We start from the raw sequence: 12,814 nt of genomic DNA on the forward strand, positions 1-12,814 counted from the left end.
TGACTTACCAGTAGGCCTGATTAAAGAGTTGTGTACTAACTTTTTTTAAAAGTGAACTCTCCATTGGCATCCTGCCAGGTGGCAAATAGTTTTGTGAAGAAACCTTGCAAGGGAAGTACGGATACCAGAGAGGAGTTGATCAGGCTATAATTTACGACGTGATAGAAAAATATTAATGTTCTCTTGTTGCCCATCGGGGGTCTCACTTGTTCCTTCTACACCGCGGCGGAAAGTCTATCTATCCTGCTCAACGGGACGAACACACCTGATAACAGAACAAGGGGATGGCTCGTCCCATAGTTCGTCCTTCATCGACAACATGTGAGGACAAAGCCCGGGGAAACCTCGTCTTGTAGATCTTCCCTCCCCATCAGGCACGCCAGCCGTGCACGCTCACCACGCCCTGGACGCGCCAGAGCGCCAGCTCGCCCCGTCGTCTCAGTCCTCCCCTACCTCTCCGCCTCTGCACAGCTCATCACCACGCCAACAGCTAGCGCCTAGACGTGCTCAATTGCCTGCGCGTGCCCTGTCGCCGCCGCCCGCGTCGAAAGTCGCCACCGGACCCGTAGCAGACGCTGCATCATCCCGAGCCATCCCATCTCCTTTTCTCTGCGCCAGCACGCTCCCGAGCATCGCCATGATGCTAGCCAGCCCACGCCGTCCTCGCCTTGCCCCTTCGCGGCAGATCTTTTTAGTGTCATTGAAATTGGCTTTAGTTTTGAATCTTGAATAGACTTTGGACTTAGCAATGCGAAATTAGGATTCGCACATGACCTACATGTAAATAAAAGTAATTCGAGAAATTCTGGATCCTCTAGCCTAACCTCTATTACCAAATTAGTATTGACTTTTTTCATCATGGATTTCTTATCCACCTTGCACTTAAATATTGGGTTATCGGAGAGTTTATCGATGAAATGCTTGCTCGCCTTGAACTCATCCATATTCTCGCAGAGGTAATACTTGCTCACCTTCCGTTTTCCGCCACAACGACGGTTGGACTGATGAAGCACTGGCATGATAAAGCTAGGAGTACCAAAAAAGGCGGACTGGCCTGTTTTTTTTTCTTTTCTGAAACGCGTGAGAAAGCACGCCTTTTTTTAATAGATAGAGGAAGAACCAAATACAAACTCCACACTTACAACACACGTGGCCAAGGCCAAAGAAGAAGAATAAACTCCTCACAAAAACCCCACAAGTTTCCACCTATCCACTTCCTCGACAATCGCGTCAAGAAGAAGAGCCTCCGACCTAGATTTGTTCTTGAAGATCCTATTGTTTCGCTCAATCCAAATCGACCTAAGAACCAACAAGAAGAGGGAGCGCGCTTGAGGCTTCAGCTTGGTCGGCCAGGACTCAAGCACACGCGGCCACCACTCGAGGAGGCCATCCACATTGGTCGGGAGAAGGGAGGTGCGGTCCAAGCCCTTCAAGACTTCGAACCAGATGATGCGGGAGAAAGGGCACTGGAGGAGAAGGTGCAAGAATAATCGTTAGTCAAGCCATGAGTAAAAGGGTACAAGATATACAGAGTTTAGCTATACAGCTAGGAACAACTTGAAAAAAAAAACGAAACACAAGGCTACATACGCAAGGGATTTTCCCAGCGACAAAAAACTGCAAAAACTAGGCTTCAGTCAGCCTTTTCACATTCAATTTTTGCGAGTTGATTATTCACATGATCTTTTGGGTACACTTTGCGTCTGTGGCTACAACAGAAAAAGGTAAGTGATCTATTCACGTAATGCATGCTCCATATCAAAGCATCAGGTGGTCGACTAAGGATTAATCAACATCGCATCGGCCTGTTGTATGTAGGCGGTGAGGATGGACAGTTTTCGTTCATGTTGGCATAGGGCTCGATGGTGTTGTACTCCGGGAGCTCCATCTTGTACTCCCCGAGGATCTGGCAAAAGGGGAGCCCGTCCGCGTCGCCGTTGCACCACCCTGGCAGCCTCGTTCGGTTGTCCTCAAACATCCTCAGCATGTATGCGTCCCGAATCTAAAGTTGCAACAGGCCGAAGAAGAGGGGCAGTCTGTCAGTCGATCAAGTCCGCTGCTGCCTGCTGGAGTGATGGTAAGCAAGTTTAAAGCACAACTTACAGTGAATTCCGTGACCTGGATCGACTCCGTGAAGGGGGCGAACACACCAGCCGCCTTGTACATGGAGAGGATGAAGGCGACACAGGTTGTCGACTTGCCATCGCTGTATTCCCACTCGTCTTGCTCTGGTATGGTGAGCAGCTGGTTGAATGACATGCCCCGTTTCTCCGTCTCCGTGATGATCCCGTGAAGGTCCAGTTGCTACATGGTACGGAGCAGCCAGCAGGTCATATTACTATTTAGCACTTAACTGAACATTTCATTAATGTGCGATTTCACACTAGGCATATTTGCAAGATTGCTATACAAACCTCAGTCCCAAGTCGTTTATTAAGTGCTTCATTCCACATGTTAGAAGCATAGCGTGGTTGCAATCGGCTCCACATTGACATAGCAGCCATTACCTAGAAACAGAGCAAGATGAACTGAACTACTCCAACGATATCAAATACTATGTGGACTGTAATCTGGCCGACAGAGCAGCCATTACCAACAGTTAGTATAACTATATGTGGATTATCTGATACGAATAACTATCAATGGAAAATGTATTTTTATATAAATCTAACATACCGATTTTATATCATATAATCAACATGTTTTTAAACCTCGGTCTAAGATAAATTTAGGGAAGCGCATGTGCCTTATTTCTTGATGGAGGAAATATGCAACAAGACAATAAGCTTACTATACTAAATAAAGTGTTCTATATAAAGAAACTATCCTCCAATAATCATTTATTTCGAATTACAAGTAAGACACCTGAGCTACGCTACAGAACTAGCAAACGATACAAAACATAGTTTACTGAATTTGTACATCAAATTGATTCACTTTGATGTTTCTTTTACCGGGGACAGAAGAGAAGACAGTAGCTTGATGCTATGCTCATAGGTCATAGGTCTATATGGTTTCTGTTGGTGTGTACCAATAATAGGAAAATGTAGTTTCATAGGGACTAAAGTGTAAGATGTACAAAAGATAAAAGAAGAAATAGACAGAGGAGGGCAGAGGACCCATCCAGAAATTTCCCCACATGTTCTTGCTCATGCCTGAATCTCCTCTCGGTTAGTAACACCAAAATCCTCCTAAATCTTTCAATATGGTATCAGAGCAGGTCAATCCTGCGTGAGCAGCCGCGATTAGATCGAGCACGGTGCTGTGACGCCGTCAGCTGCGAGTGGTGAGCCGCTGGAGCCGAATCGTGCACAGGGGGAGCTCCATCTTCGTCGATCCTCAATCGAGTCGTCCACTGGGGGGCCGGGCTGCTACACGCCACCGCCGGATTCGTGTCTGCTACTGCCTATAGCATTGCCGATTTGTGCTGCTGCGTGTGTTTATCTTGCCGCTGGGAAATTGCTGCTGCATCTCCATCGAGCTGTCCGTGACCAAGGATTCGGCCGGTCAGCTAGCTGAATGTCCGGCTGTTTACAAGCCTGGACGATTGATAATGGTATGAGTATCTAGCACATCATCTTGTTCCATGCGATTTGGCACATGTGTGCAGTAATAGACACTTCAGTCTCTGCTTACTAGTAGTAAAGTTCAGTCTGCTCTGCTTCTGCCTGAGTTCACTTCTAGTTCAATATACACGGACAGAGTGGTGTGGTCTCAACAGTGAAGAACTTGATTAACTGCTGCTGCCCGTGCTCCTGCTATTGGGTGTGCACTACTAGTATACTTCAGTCCTTTACTAGTAAGTTCAGTCACTGCTTGCTGTCAGTACAAGTACTTGCCTGGAACTTGTTTTTTTTGGTGAAACTTGTGAGCCTGTTACTTGAACCGTGCTGAGAAAAAAAAAGTAGAAACAAAATGGGGGACTCTAGTGTTGACAAGCTGTGTGAAATGCTTAATAAATTGTTGGAGAAACAACAACAGTTACAACCAAATTCTGAAGCCTTCAAGCATGCTCTTGAGCCTAACCCGATTAAACTGTCGGGGCCAGGAAACTACATTAGTTGGGCTCGTCATGCTCGATTAATTTTAAGCTCACATGGACATGATGACCTTCTTACTGCTGATGAAAATGTGAAAGAAAATGGGTCTGTTAATAAACAGGTTAATGACAGAGTACTTGTATGGTTATTGGGTAGTATGGAGCCATCTGTCCGTGAACAAGTTGAGACCATGACCTCGGTAGCAGAAGTGTGGTCATCGTTGGAGACGCAGTTTGCAGGAAAGTCAAATAAGATGCAAGCAAATCGTATTATGCACGAGTTAGTTAATTTGAAGCAACATTCAAGATCTGTAACAGAGTATGCTGGTGAGATGAAGAGATTGTATAGGGATTTGCACTACTATCACCCGTTTGAACCTCTTGATAAGAGGGACTTGGCTGTTCATCACAAATGGTTTGAGCCTATTGTGAGCAAAATTTTCTTGGATGGATTGGATGAAAAATTTAATCTTCGTCGTCAGTTAATATATTCCAGTCCAGCATGGCCTAGCCTAGAAGATATTGTCTCAAGTGTGTTGGAAGAGGAGACGCGGCTCACCGGTCAAGATGGGGACAACCAAAAGAGTGAAGATGCTCGTGCAGCCATGTCATTGCAATCATTTCATACCTCTAGCAGAGGAGTGCATGCTGACAAGAACAAACGGTTTTGTGACTACTGTAAGAAAAATGGGCACAATAAAGAAAGTTGTTTCAAGCTGCATGGCTTTCCACCTGATTGGAAAAAGGGAAGATCCCAGCAAGGGGGAGCTCTTGGTGGTAGGTGGAAGCAAGCTAATCACACTTCTTCTACAGGGGAGGTACAGGCGGTAGATGTTCAAGCTCTTGAGGAATTTAAATCCAAGCTCAAACTCTCTGAATGCTCGTCTTCCTCGCAAGACTCCTCTAAAGCAAATTCCAGCTATCTTGTCACTTCTCAAGGTATGGAATCTCAGGCTCACTCTTCCAAAATCCAATCTAGATATTGGATTATTGATACAGGAGCCACTAACCACATGACAGGAGACTCACGCCTATTTACATTCTACAAACCATGTTCAGGTAAAGATAAAGTGCGTGTAGCTGATGGATCCACATCATCAATCTTAGGGTGTGGATCGATCCAATGCACTAACACACTATCCTTATCACCAGTTTTATATGTTCCTAATTTCCCAGTCAATCTTCTGTCTGTCAGCTCCATTACAAAATCCCTTCAATGTATCGGTTGGTTTGATCCTACTTGTTGCGCTTTTCAGGAGCTAGGGACAGGGAGACTACTTGGGACTGGGACCATGCATAACGGACTATACTATCTCGATGAAGGAAGTGATGAAGTCGCTTTTGCAATTTGCATGTCTCCTACTCAGGAACTTTTACTCCACCACCGCAGGCTTGGTCACCCATCTTTTGCTACTTTATCTCGCATTTATCCGTATCTGTTTAAATCTTGTTCTAGTGAATCCCTTGTATGTGATGCATGCGAGTTAGCTAAACATACAAGGGGCACCTATCCTAGTAGGGGATTAAGAAGTGAGAAACCATTTGAAGTTATTCACTCCGATGTTTGGGGGCCCTGTGAGGTTCAATCAGTTTCTGAGCATAGGTGGTTTGTAACCTTTATTGATTGTTTTAGTCGCTATACTTGGCTCTATCTTTTGAAACATAAAAGTGATGTCTTCGCAGTTTTCAAAGACTTATATGCTCTCATTCAAAACCAGTTTGGATTGACTATTAAAATTTTACGTTCTGACAATGGCACTGAATATACGAACCAGGAGTTTGGGAAGTTCCTTGCCTCCCGTGGCATTGTACATCAAACTACCTGTGTTCACACTCCAGAACAGAACGGTGTCGCAGAACGTAAAAATCGACATTTGCTTGAGGTTGCTCGTTCGCTTATGTTTACAATGAATGTTCCCAAATTTCTGTGGGGGGAGGCGATTAAAACTGCGACATATTTGATAAATCGTATGCCTCTTCGTGTTCTTGATTATAAGACTCCTGCTGAGTGCCTTCTAAAATCTAACACTTTTGTGATATCTCCAAAGGTTTTTGGGTGTGTTTGCTTCGTTCATGATTATAGAAATTCAGTTGGGAAACTTGATCCTCGTGCCATTAAATGTGTCTTTATGGGCTATTCTCCTTCCCAGAAGGGATATAGGTGTTGGTGTCCCTCTGAGCGCCGTTTCTTTGTAAGTATGGATGTGACATTCCGTGAGTATGAACCCTACTATAGCCCAACCAGTGACACTGGCATTACTTTATCTCCACCTGAAGTGCAACAAGAGGGGGAGAGTAATAGTAGAGGTACTCCGATTTGCCCTATCCTTGTTCCCACTTCAGGTGTACCGCAAGTTTATAATAATACTCCTAGTCAAGAGGAGGAAACAAATAGTAGGAATGGTGGTAATGATGAAAACTCTAATCATGGAGACATGCAAGATGCAACCGTGAACTCAACACCGTCTTCATCGGATGTAGAGTCTCCCATGCATGAGGACCCAGGTACCAATCTATATCCCCTTAGTCCAGTTGCTCCTTCTAGCACTACAGGTCTAGGTGATAATCCATTATCTACCCCTGATCCTCAAAGTGAATTGCCTATTGCACTTAGGAAAACAACTAGATCCACAAATATCCCATCACGCCTTAAAGACTATGTTGGATATAAAAACAATATTGCCAACTTCTTGTCTTACAAGCATTGTAGCCACTCCTTCCAAAATTTTATTGCATCTCTTGATTCTATACCTATACCTACTAACTGGAAAGAAGCTAAAGAGGATCCAAAGTGGAAGGAAGCTATGCGTGAGGAGATGAGAGCTTTGGAGAAGAATAAAACTTGGGAGCTTGTTGATCTACCACCGGGTAAGCAACCTGTAGGCTGTAAGTGGGTTTTCACAATTAAACATACTCCAGAAGGAAAAGTGGATAGGTACAAAGCTCGCCTTGTGGCAAAGGGATACACCCAAACTTATGGGATTGATTATGAGGAGACTTTTGCTCCGGTGGCTAAGATGAACTCAGTAAGAACACTTATATCTTGTGCTGTCAACTTTGATTGGAACATTTATCAAATGGACGTGAAAAATGCATTTCTCCATGGTGACCTTCGAGAAGAAGTATATATGCATATACCACCAGGGTTTGAGACCAACCAAACAAATGGAAAAGTGCTTCGGTTGCATCGGTCTTTGTATGGATTAAAACAATCACCTAGAGCTTGGTTTGATAGATTTCGTCGAGCTATACTCAAGAAAGGTTATTGCCAGAGCAATGCTGACCACACCCTGTTTTACAAGCGCAACATGGGTAAAATTTCTATTCTCATAGTGTATGTGGATGATATTGTGATCACCGGAGATGATCATGGAGAAATTTCCTATTTAAAAAAACATCTCGCACAAGAGTTTGAAGTGAAAGATCTTGGATACTTGAGATACTTCCTTGGGATAGAGGTATCAAGAGGGCCTAATGGTATGTTCCTCTCTCAAAGGAAGTATGTTCTAGATTTACTTCGTGAAGCTGGTATGTTGGGATGTCGACCCGCTAGCATTCCGATTGAGCAAAATCATCGACTAATGGCTAGCACGGGAAGACCGGTAGACCGAGAATGCTATCAAAAGATGGTTGGTAAGCTCATATATCTTTCACACACTCGACCAGATATTGCATTTGCTGTAAGTGTGGTTAGCCAATTTATGCATGATCCGCGGTCATCTCATATGGATGCTATGACACGGATTTTGCGCTACTTAAAAGGGTGTCCCGGGAAGGTTTGTTGTACACTCGCCAGGGAAGCCTTCAAGTTGAGTGTTATACAGATGCTGATTGGGCTGGCTCACTAGATGATCGGCGGTCAACATCTGGGTATTGCACATTTGTTGGTGGAAACTTAGTCTCATGGCGTAGCAAGAAACAAACTGTCGTGGCTAGATCCACCGCAGAAGCTGAATTTCGATCTATGGCACATGGTGTGTGTGAGGTATTGTGGTTGAGGATCCTCCTCATGGAGCTTGGGTTGTTTCAAGGTACACCATTGATGTTGTACTGTGATAACAAGGCGGCTATAGCCATTGCAAATAATCCTGTACAACATGATCGAACCAAGCATGTGGAGATTGATCGTCATTTCATAAAGGAGAAGCTAGACAAAGGGATAATATGCATGCCATATGTCAGCTCATCTAGCCAAGTTGCTGATGTTCTTACAAAAGGATTGGCTGAAAAGACATTTTATGTTTTCTGTAGCAAGATGGGGCTTTATGATATATTTTCCCCATCTTGAGGGGGAGTGTTGGTGTGTACCAATAATAGGAAAATGTAGTTTCATAGGGACTAAAGTGTAAGATGTACAAAAGATAAAAGAAGAAATAGACAGAGGAGGGCAGAGGACCCATCCAGAAATTTCCCCACATATTCTTGCTCATGCCTGAATCTCCTCTCGGTTAGTAACACCAAAATCCTCCTAAATCTTTCAATAGTTTCACTAGTAAGGGTTGACACGACAAAAGGCTAGAAAAGGAGTGAAAGGACGAGCACCAACTCAAATCTTTACAAATATATATAGGAAAGACTATATAAGTTGGCCTTAACAAGTTTAGGAGGACCTATATGAGTGCATCATACTGCATGTTTTGTTTACAAAACAACAGTGCAATACTATGGGTTTTAGTACTAGATACTTATCCAAAAGTTTACGGCATTTATCCATGTTTATTCAGTCGCCTGTTATGCATAATAGAATGACACTGATAGAAAATCCACTTACAGTTTTTTGAGATCGTATAGGCATATAGTAAACCTTTGTCTGTTAAGAAAATTATCTAGCTCTTTTATGTCTTCAATATGCATGAATCATGAATATCTATATAGCAAAAGCCACTTACACGGTTACACCCGTAAATTTTGTATGTTCGGTACCGATTTTGTTGATGTTTAGGTAGAATGCATGAGATGATTCCTATTGTATTTCAGCGCAGTAAGTAAAACATGTTAGAGACCCACTTATCGTAAATATCCAACATGACCATTGATAACTTCATAAAGCTCCAAGACGAAGCAAAAGCATTCAAGTAAGAGACTGAAACAGTAATACAATTGCACAAAGAATTGAAGGGCAATGGAGGTATACCAGGTTAGCATCAAGAGGTGGTGGGTAATTTTCCGACATTGTATCAATCCAACTGAATATCATATTATGATAGCCATATGGTTTTCCGTACATGCCTCGAGCAAATTCCCATGCAGCACTTTCATTGAACTTGGCCCGCACATCAGGGTGTAACGGCAACAATGCAACCTGAGGATTTGAGTCATCTTTAAGGGCCATTCCCCACCATTCATCCCATGGAACTACAGCAATGATTTCCTCACCCTATTATTAGTAGCATGCATTGCCCAAGAAAAAACAGGTATCAGTATGTAAAATGGAAAATATGACAACACCATCAAATATTTGCTGCAATATATAACCAACTCTTTTTTTTGCGGGTAATATTTAACCAACTCAACCTCCTCATTTTCTTTATTTTTGTTTACAAGAGATTTGCGTGTACCTTTTTGTTTTCATAGCCTGACTCTGCAATCCAGAGAGTGCCGTTCTCATCTTTCAAGCAAACCGCGGTATGTCCAGCAAATGCACCAGTCACCCATTTCTCTAATGTCTGAAACCCACCCCACCGTCCTCGAATCTTGGAAAGAGCGAGGAAATCACCAGAGTGCACATCCTCTTTCCTTATGTTAGCAGACCAAGGCTGAGAACGCTTCTCAAACGAAGCTCCCATGCGCTTCTGAAGAAAGGCCAAGTTGGCGTTCTGTCCCCAGACAGTATTGGAAAACAGAGGAATGACATCGACCAGGGATAACAATGTCCCAAGCAGACCAGACGGCATGAGAAAAATAGCGATTCCATGCTGCTTTACCTGATCACAGATGCACAGATGTTGATTAGTAGAGACAGTAAGGAAGAGTGTAAGAGGAAGGGAATGGAAAACAACCTACATAGAGGAACGTACATATTCCATTTCTCCCGCATCTTCCCACGATTTGATCTCGAAGGTGTGTTGATGCGCCGTAGTGTAGTAATCCCATCCTATCCTGTATGGCGTTGCGAATACATACAGATCCATGCATGTCCAGCTCTGAGCTGCAGCAGTCTGTATATATTAACCCCACAAGACAGACATTTCGTTACAGGGGGCTTTGATTCAGTACAGAAATACATCTTTTTCTACTACATCCAGTAATACCACGAGCACAAGATATAGAAAATATGGAAAGTGCTGATGCCCAGAGCTGGCCAGCGCAAGTGAAAACAAAAAACATAAGGATCATGCCTATACATTGGCCATTACATGACAGATACTATGAATATACTAGTTTGGGGTTTGTTATTGATTGCAACTTGCCGCTAACAAATGATAACTCTGTGGGCACTGCATTAGCATTTCTGAACATGTGAGTTCTTTTTGTCTTCTTATTGCATTACTTTAGTTATCCAAACAATATTCTGTGCTATCCTTGTCCTACGTCGTTTGGGTCACGTTCAGATAGACACAGTTTACTAGCAGCTAGTACTAATCTTGTTACCAATGAGAACTAAATACTGGAAATCCTATGAGAAATTGAGAAGCCTGAGTGCGTCTACGGAGAAATTGAAGCTAGGCAAAAGGCATTGTGAAATGCTCAAGATATTGAGGGCAATGCAAGGGGGGGACCTTGAGGTGTAGGACGGCGCCGGCGGCGGCCGTGCCGTTGCGTCCGCCAGGCCCGGGCGTGAGGGTGATGACGGCCTCGTTGTCCGCGAAGCACGCGCCGCGCCAGGCCGCAGCGGGGCCGCCGGGCGCGGCGAAGGCGACGAAGGTGGGGAGGAGGTCGACGGCGCTGTGTATGGTGTCGCCCATGAGCGACCACGCCAGCCGCCGCGGCAGAAGGTCCCAGGCCTGGAACCCAGCGGCTGCGCATCGCGGCGGGTCAAGAGCCACCAGGAGCGCGAGGAGGATAGGCGCGACGAGACGTCGACGCCGCGACCTGGGCACCGATGCCGCCATCGCGCGCCTACTGGCCCTGCCTGCCGTCACGGTGGCCGTGCTTATCTCTGCGCCCGCCGCCCGCCCGTGACTAGAGCTCCGTGTCCGTCAGCCCATTTGGTGCCTCTCTGCCGAGTTCTCGTCTCAGTGGTTTGTTCGCTTGCTTGGCTTTGTACCTCGTGAGTTTGAGGCCGGGAGGTCGCCCGCGGTTCATTGTCTTTTTCTTTCCACCGCCGCCAGCGTGTGCGCACGCGCCCATGTCCCGCCAAAGTCATACTGGGTGCACGGAATTCTGGACGGCACGGGGGACGATCCAACATCCGAGCAGCGGCGCCGGCGGGGCAGAGAACCCAGCCAAGTCACGCCCGTGGATCCGGCAAGAAGGTCTAGCGGGACGCGCGTGAAAAAGGCAGGGTCCTTTGGTGGGAGCGGGTAGACATAATAAATCCCGTTTGATTCCCTGGCTATACCCACGTTTTGTTGCGAACTGTTTCTCAAAGGAGAGAAGTCCAATTTACCCCAAAAAGTATTTTTTGGCTCATGGGCACCAGTACTCCTGCTGTTTAATTTTTTTTTTGAAAATCATACATATTTGTTTCAAAAAAATCTGAAAATAAATCTAGACATAATAAATGACGTAATTACAAGCGTGTAAATTTTCAATATGAAACTCTTTATATTGTAGACTACATAAAAAAGACAAAATCTGTTGAAGTTTGGAGATTTGAAATATACGTACCCCAGATACACATTTATTATTTTTGTGTAGCCCAGAATTTTTTGTATTTGAAATTGAAAATTTTCACGTTTATGGGATAATTCATTGGCTACACCATGATTTTTTTCTAATTTTTTTAAATACATAAATGTGATTTTTATTTTTTCTAAAATAGTAGGAACACTGGTGCCCAGAAGCACCAATTCTGTGTCCAATTAAACTCCCTAAACTCGTTTCAAAGTTTAGATTATAATCCTCAACTTTATTTTGGTTCAATCTTCAACCCTGAATTCTATAAACCGTTCGGAATTGGGCCTTCTACCCTTTTTTGACATGTTTTCAACCAGTTTTTCTCGTTAGTTAGCGGATTTTCTTCCTATATACTGTGCCGACTCATCAACATACAACATACACAGTACACGAAAAACCAGCTTAATACAATGCAAGGGGTGATTTTGAACCGTTTTTAGAATTCAGGGTTGAAAGTTGAACCAAAGTAAAATTGAGGGTTGTAAGATGAACTTTGAGACAAGTTTAGGGGAGTAAATTGGACTTCTCTCTTTCTCAAAGCACCTGGCTAGAGCTCCATTTCTCCTAGGCCTGTCAAGTTGTCTTCACCTGCAAGTGGGCTTGCTTAGGCTCACTCTACCCTTAAGCTACTTCACATACCATCTTTTCAAATTAATACAACCATACTCCAAATGAAAATAAGCTGTACATGACAAAGATGTGTGTCGATGATATGAATCAATTCCGAAAATCGGTTTCGAGTTTCGTCAGTCGTAAATCGTCAATTTCGTGTATGCATTTTTAATCGAATTTTGCCAAATTCGTTGCACACTCTCAACCATTTGAAATTTCCTTTGAGGAGTATGTTCACCTCACCATTCTGCATGACTTTCATCTTGACAGGTTTTTGTTTCAGTGTGCATACACGGATAGATAAATGACTCGCTAGTATAATGTAATGTCTACGTATTTGTGAGTATAGTTCGAAATACTTTTGCTCAACTTCTCTCTTTCCAT

General features: G+C 44.0%; 2 protein-coding genes across 3 annotated transcripts; one reads left to right on the forward strand and one right to left on the reverse strand.

Moving 5' to 3' along the window:
* Positions 1-1,618: 1,618 nt before the first annotated feature.
* On the reverse strand, positions 1,619-11,091 carry LOC127318589 (uncharacterized). Of its 2 annotated transcripts, none has more exons than XM_051349072.2 (7): positions 10,759-11,091; positions 10,057-10,197; positions 9,598-9,963; positions 9,174-9,416; positions 2,415-2,507; positions 2,104-2,304; positions 1,619-2,002 (listed from the first exon to the last, which is right to left on the reverse strand). In XM_051349072.2, the coding sequence occupies exons 1-7, from the start codon at positions 11,089-11,091 to the stop codon at positions 1,790-1,792; spliced, it is 1,590 nt and encodes a 529-aa protein (XP_051205032.1). In that variant the 3' UTR covers positions 1,619-1,789. The 2 variants fall into 2 exon arrangements, with proteins under 2 accessions (XP_051205032.1, XP_051205033.1); XM_051349073.2 differs by having other exon boundaries at positions 10,043-10,197; positions 10,759-11,020.
* LOC139833086 (uncharacterized) lies at positions 3,028-5,730 on the forward strand. The gene is made up of 2 exons (XM_071823245.1): positions 3,028-4,978; positions 5,296-5,730. The coding sequence occupies exons 1-2, from the start codon at positions 3,916-3,918 to the stop codon at positions 5,337-5,339; spliced, it is 1,107 nt and encodes a 368-aa protein (XP_071679346.1). The 5' UTR covers positions 3,028-3,915; the 3' UTR covers positions 5,340-5,730.
* Positions 11,092-12,814: the final 1,723 nt, after the last annotated feature.

The sequence above is a fragment of the Lolium perenne genome, chromosome 7 (genome assembly GCF_019359855.2).
Source record: "Lolium perenne isolate Kyuss_39 chromosome 7, Kyuss_2.0, whole genome shotgun sequence".
NCBI classification, from domain to species: domain Eukaryota; kingdom Viridiplantae; phylum Streptophyta; class Magnoliopsida; order Poales; family Poaceae; genus Lolium; species Lolium perenne.

What these genes read in the sequence shown, in the direction of transcription:
- LOC139833086 (XM_071823245.1), top strand. Translation starts at nt 3,916, where the DNA reads ATGGGGGACTCTAGTGTTGACAAGCTGTGTGAAATGCTTAATAAATTG. An exon ending in CTATCTTGTCACTTCTCAAG is followed by an intron (nt 4,979 to 5,295) that starts GTATGGAATCTC and finishes TGCGCTTTTCAG; the next exon opens with GAGCTAGGGACAGGGAGACT.
- LOC127318589 (XM_051349072.2), bottom strand. Translation starts at nt 11,091, where the DNA reads ATGGCGGCATCGGTGCCCAGGTCGCGGCGTCGACGTCTCGTCGCGCCT. An exon ending in ATGCGGGAGAAATGGAATAT is followed by an intron (nt 9,964 to 10,056) that starts GTACGTTCCTCT and finishes ATCTGTGATCAG; the next exon opens with GTAAAGCAGCATGGAATCGC. An exon ending in ATAAACGACTTGGGACTGAG is followed by an intron (nt 2,305 to 2,414) that starts GTTTGTATAGCA and finishes CGTACCATGTAG; the next exon opens with CAACTGGACCTTCACGGGAT.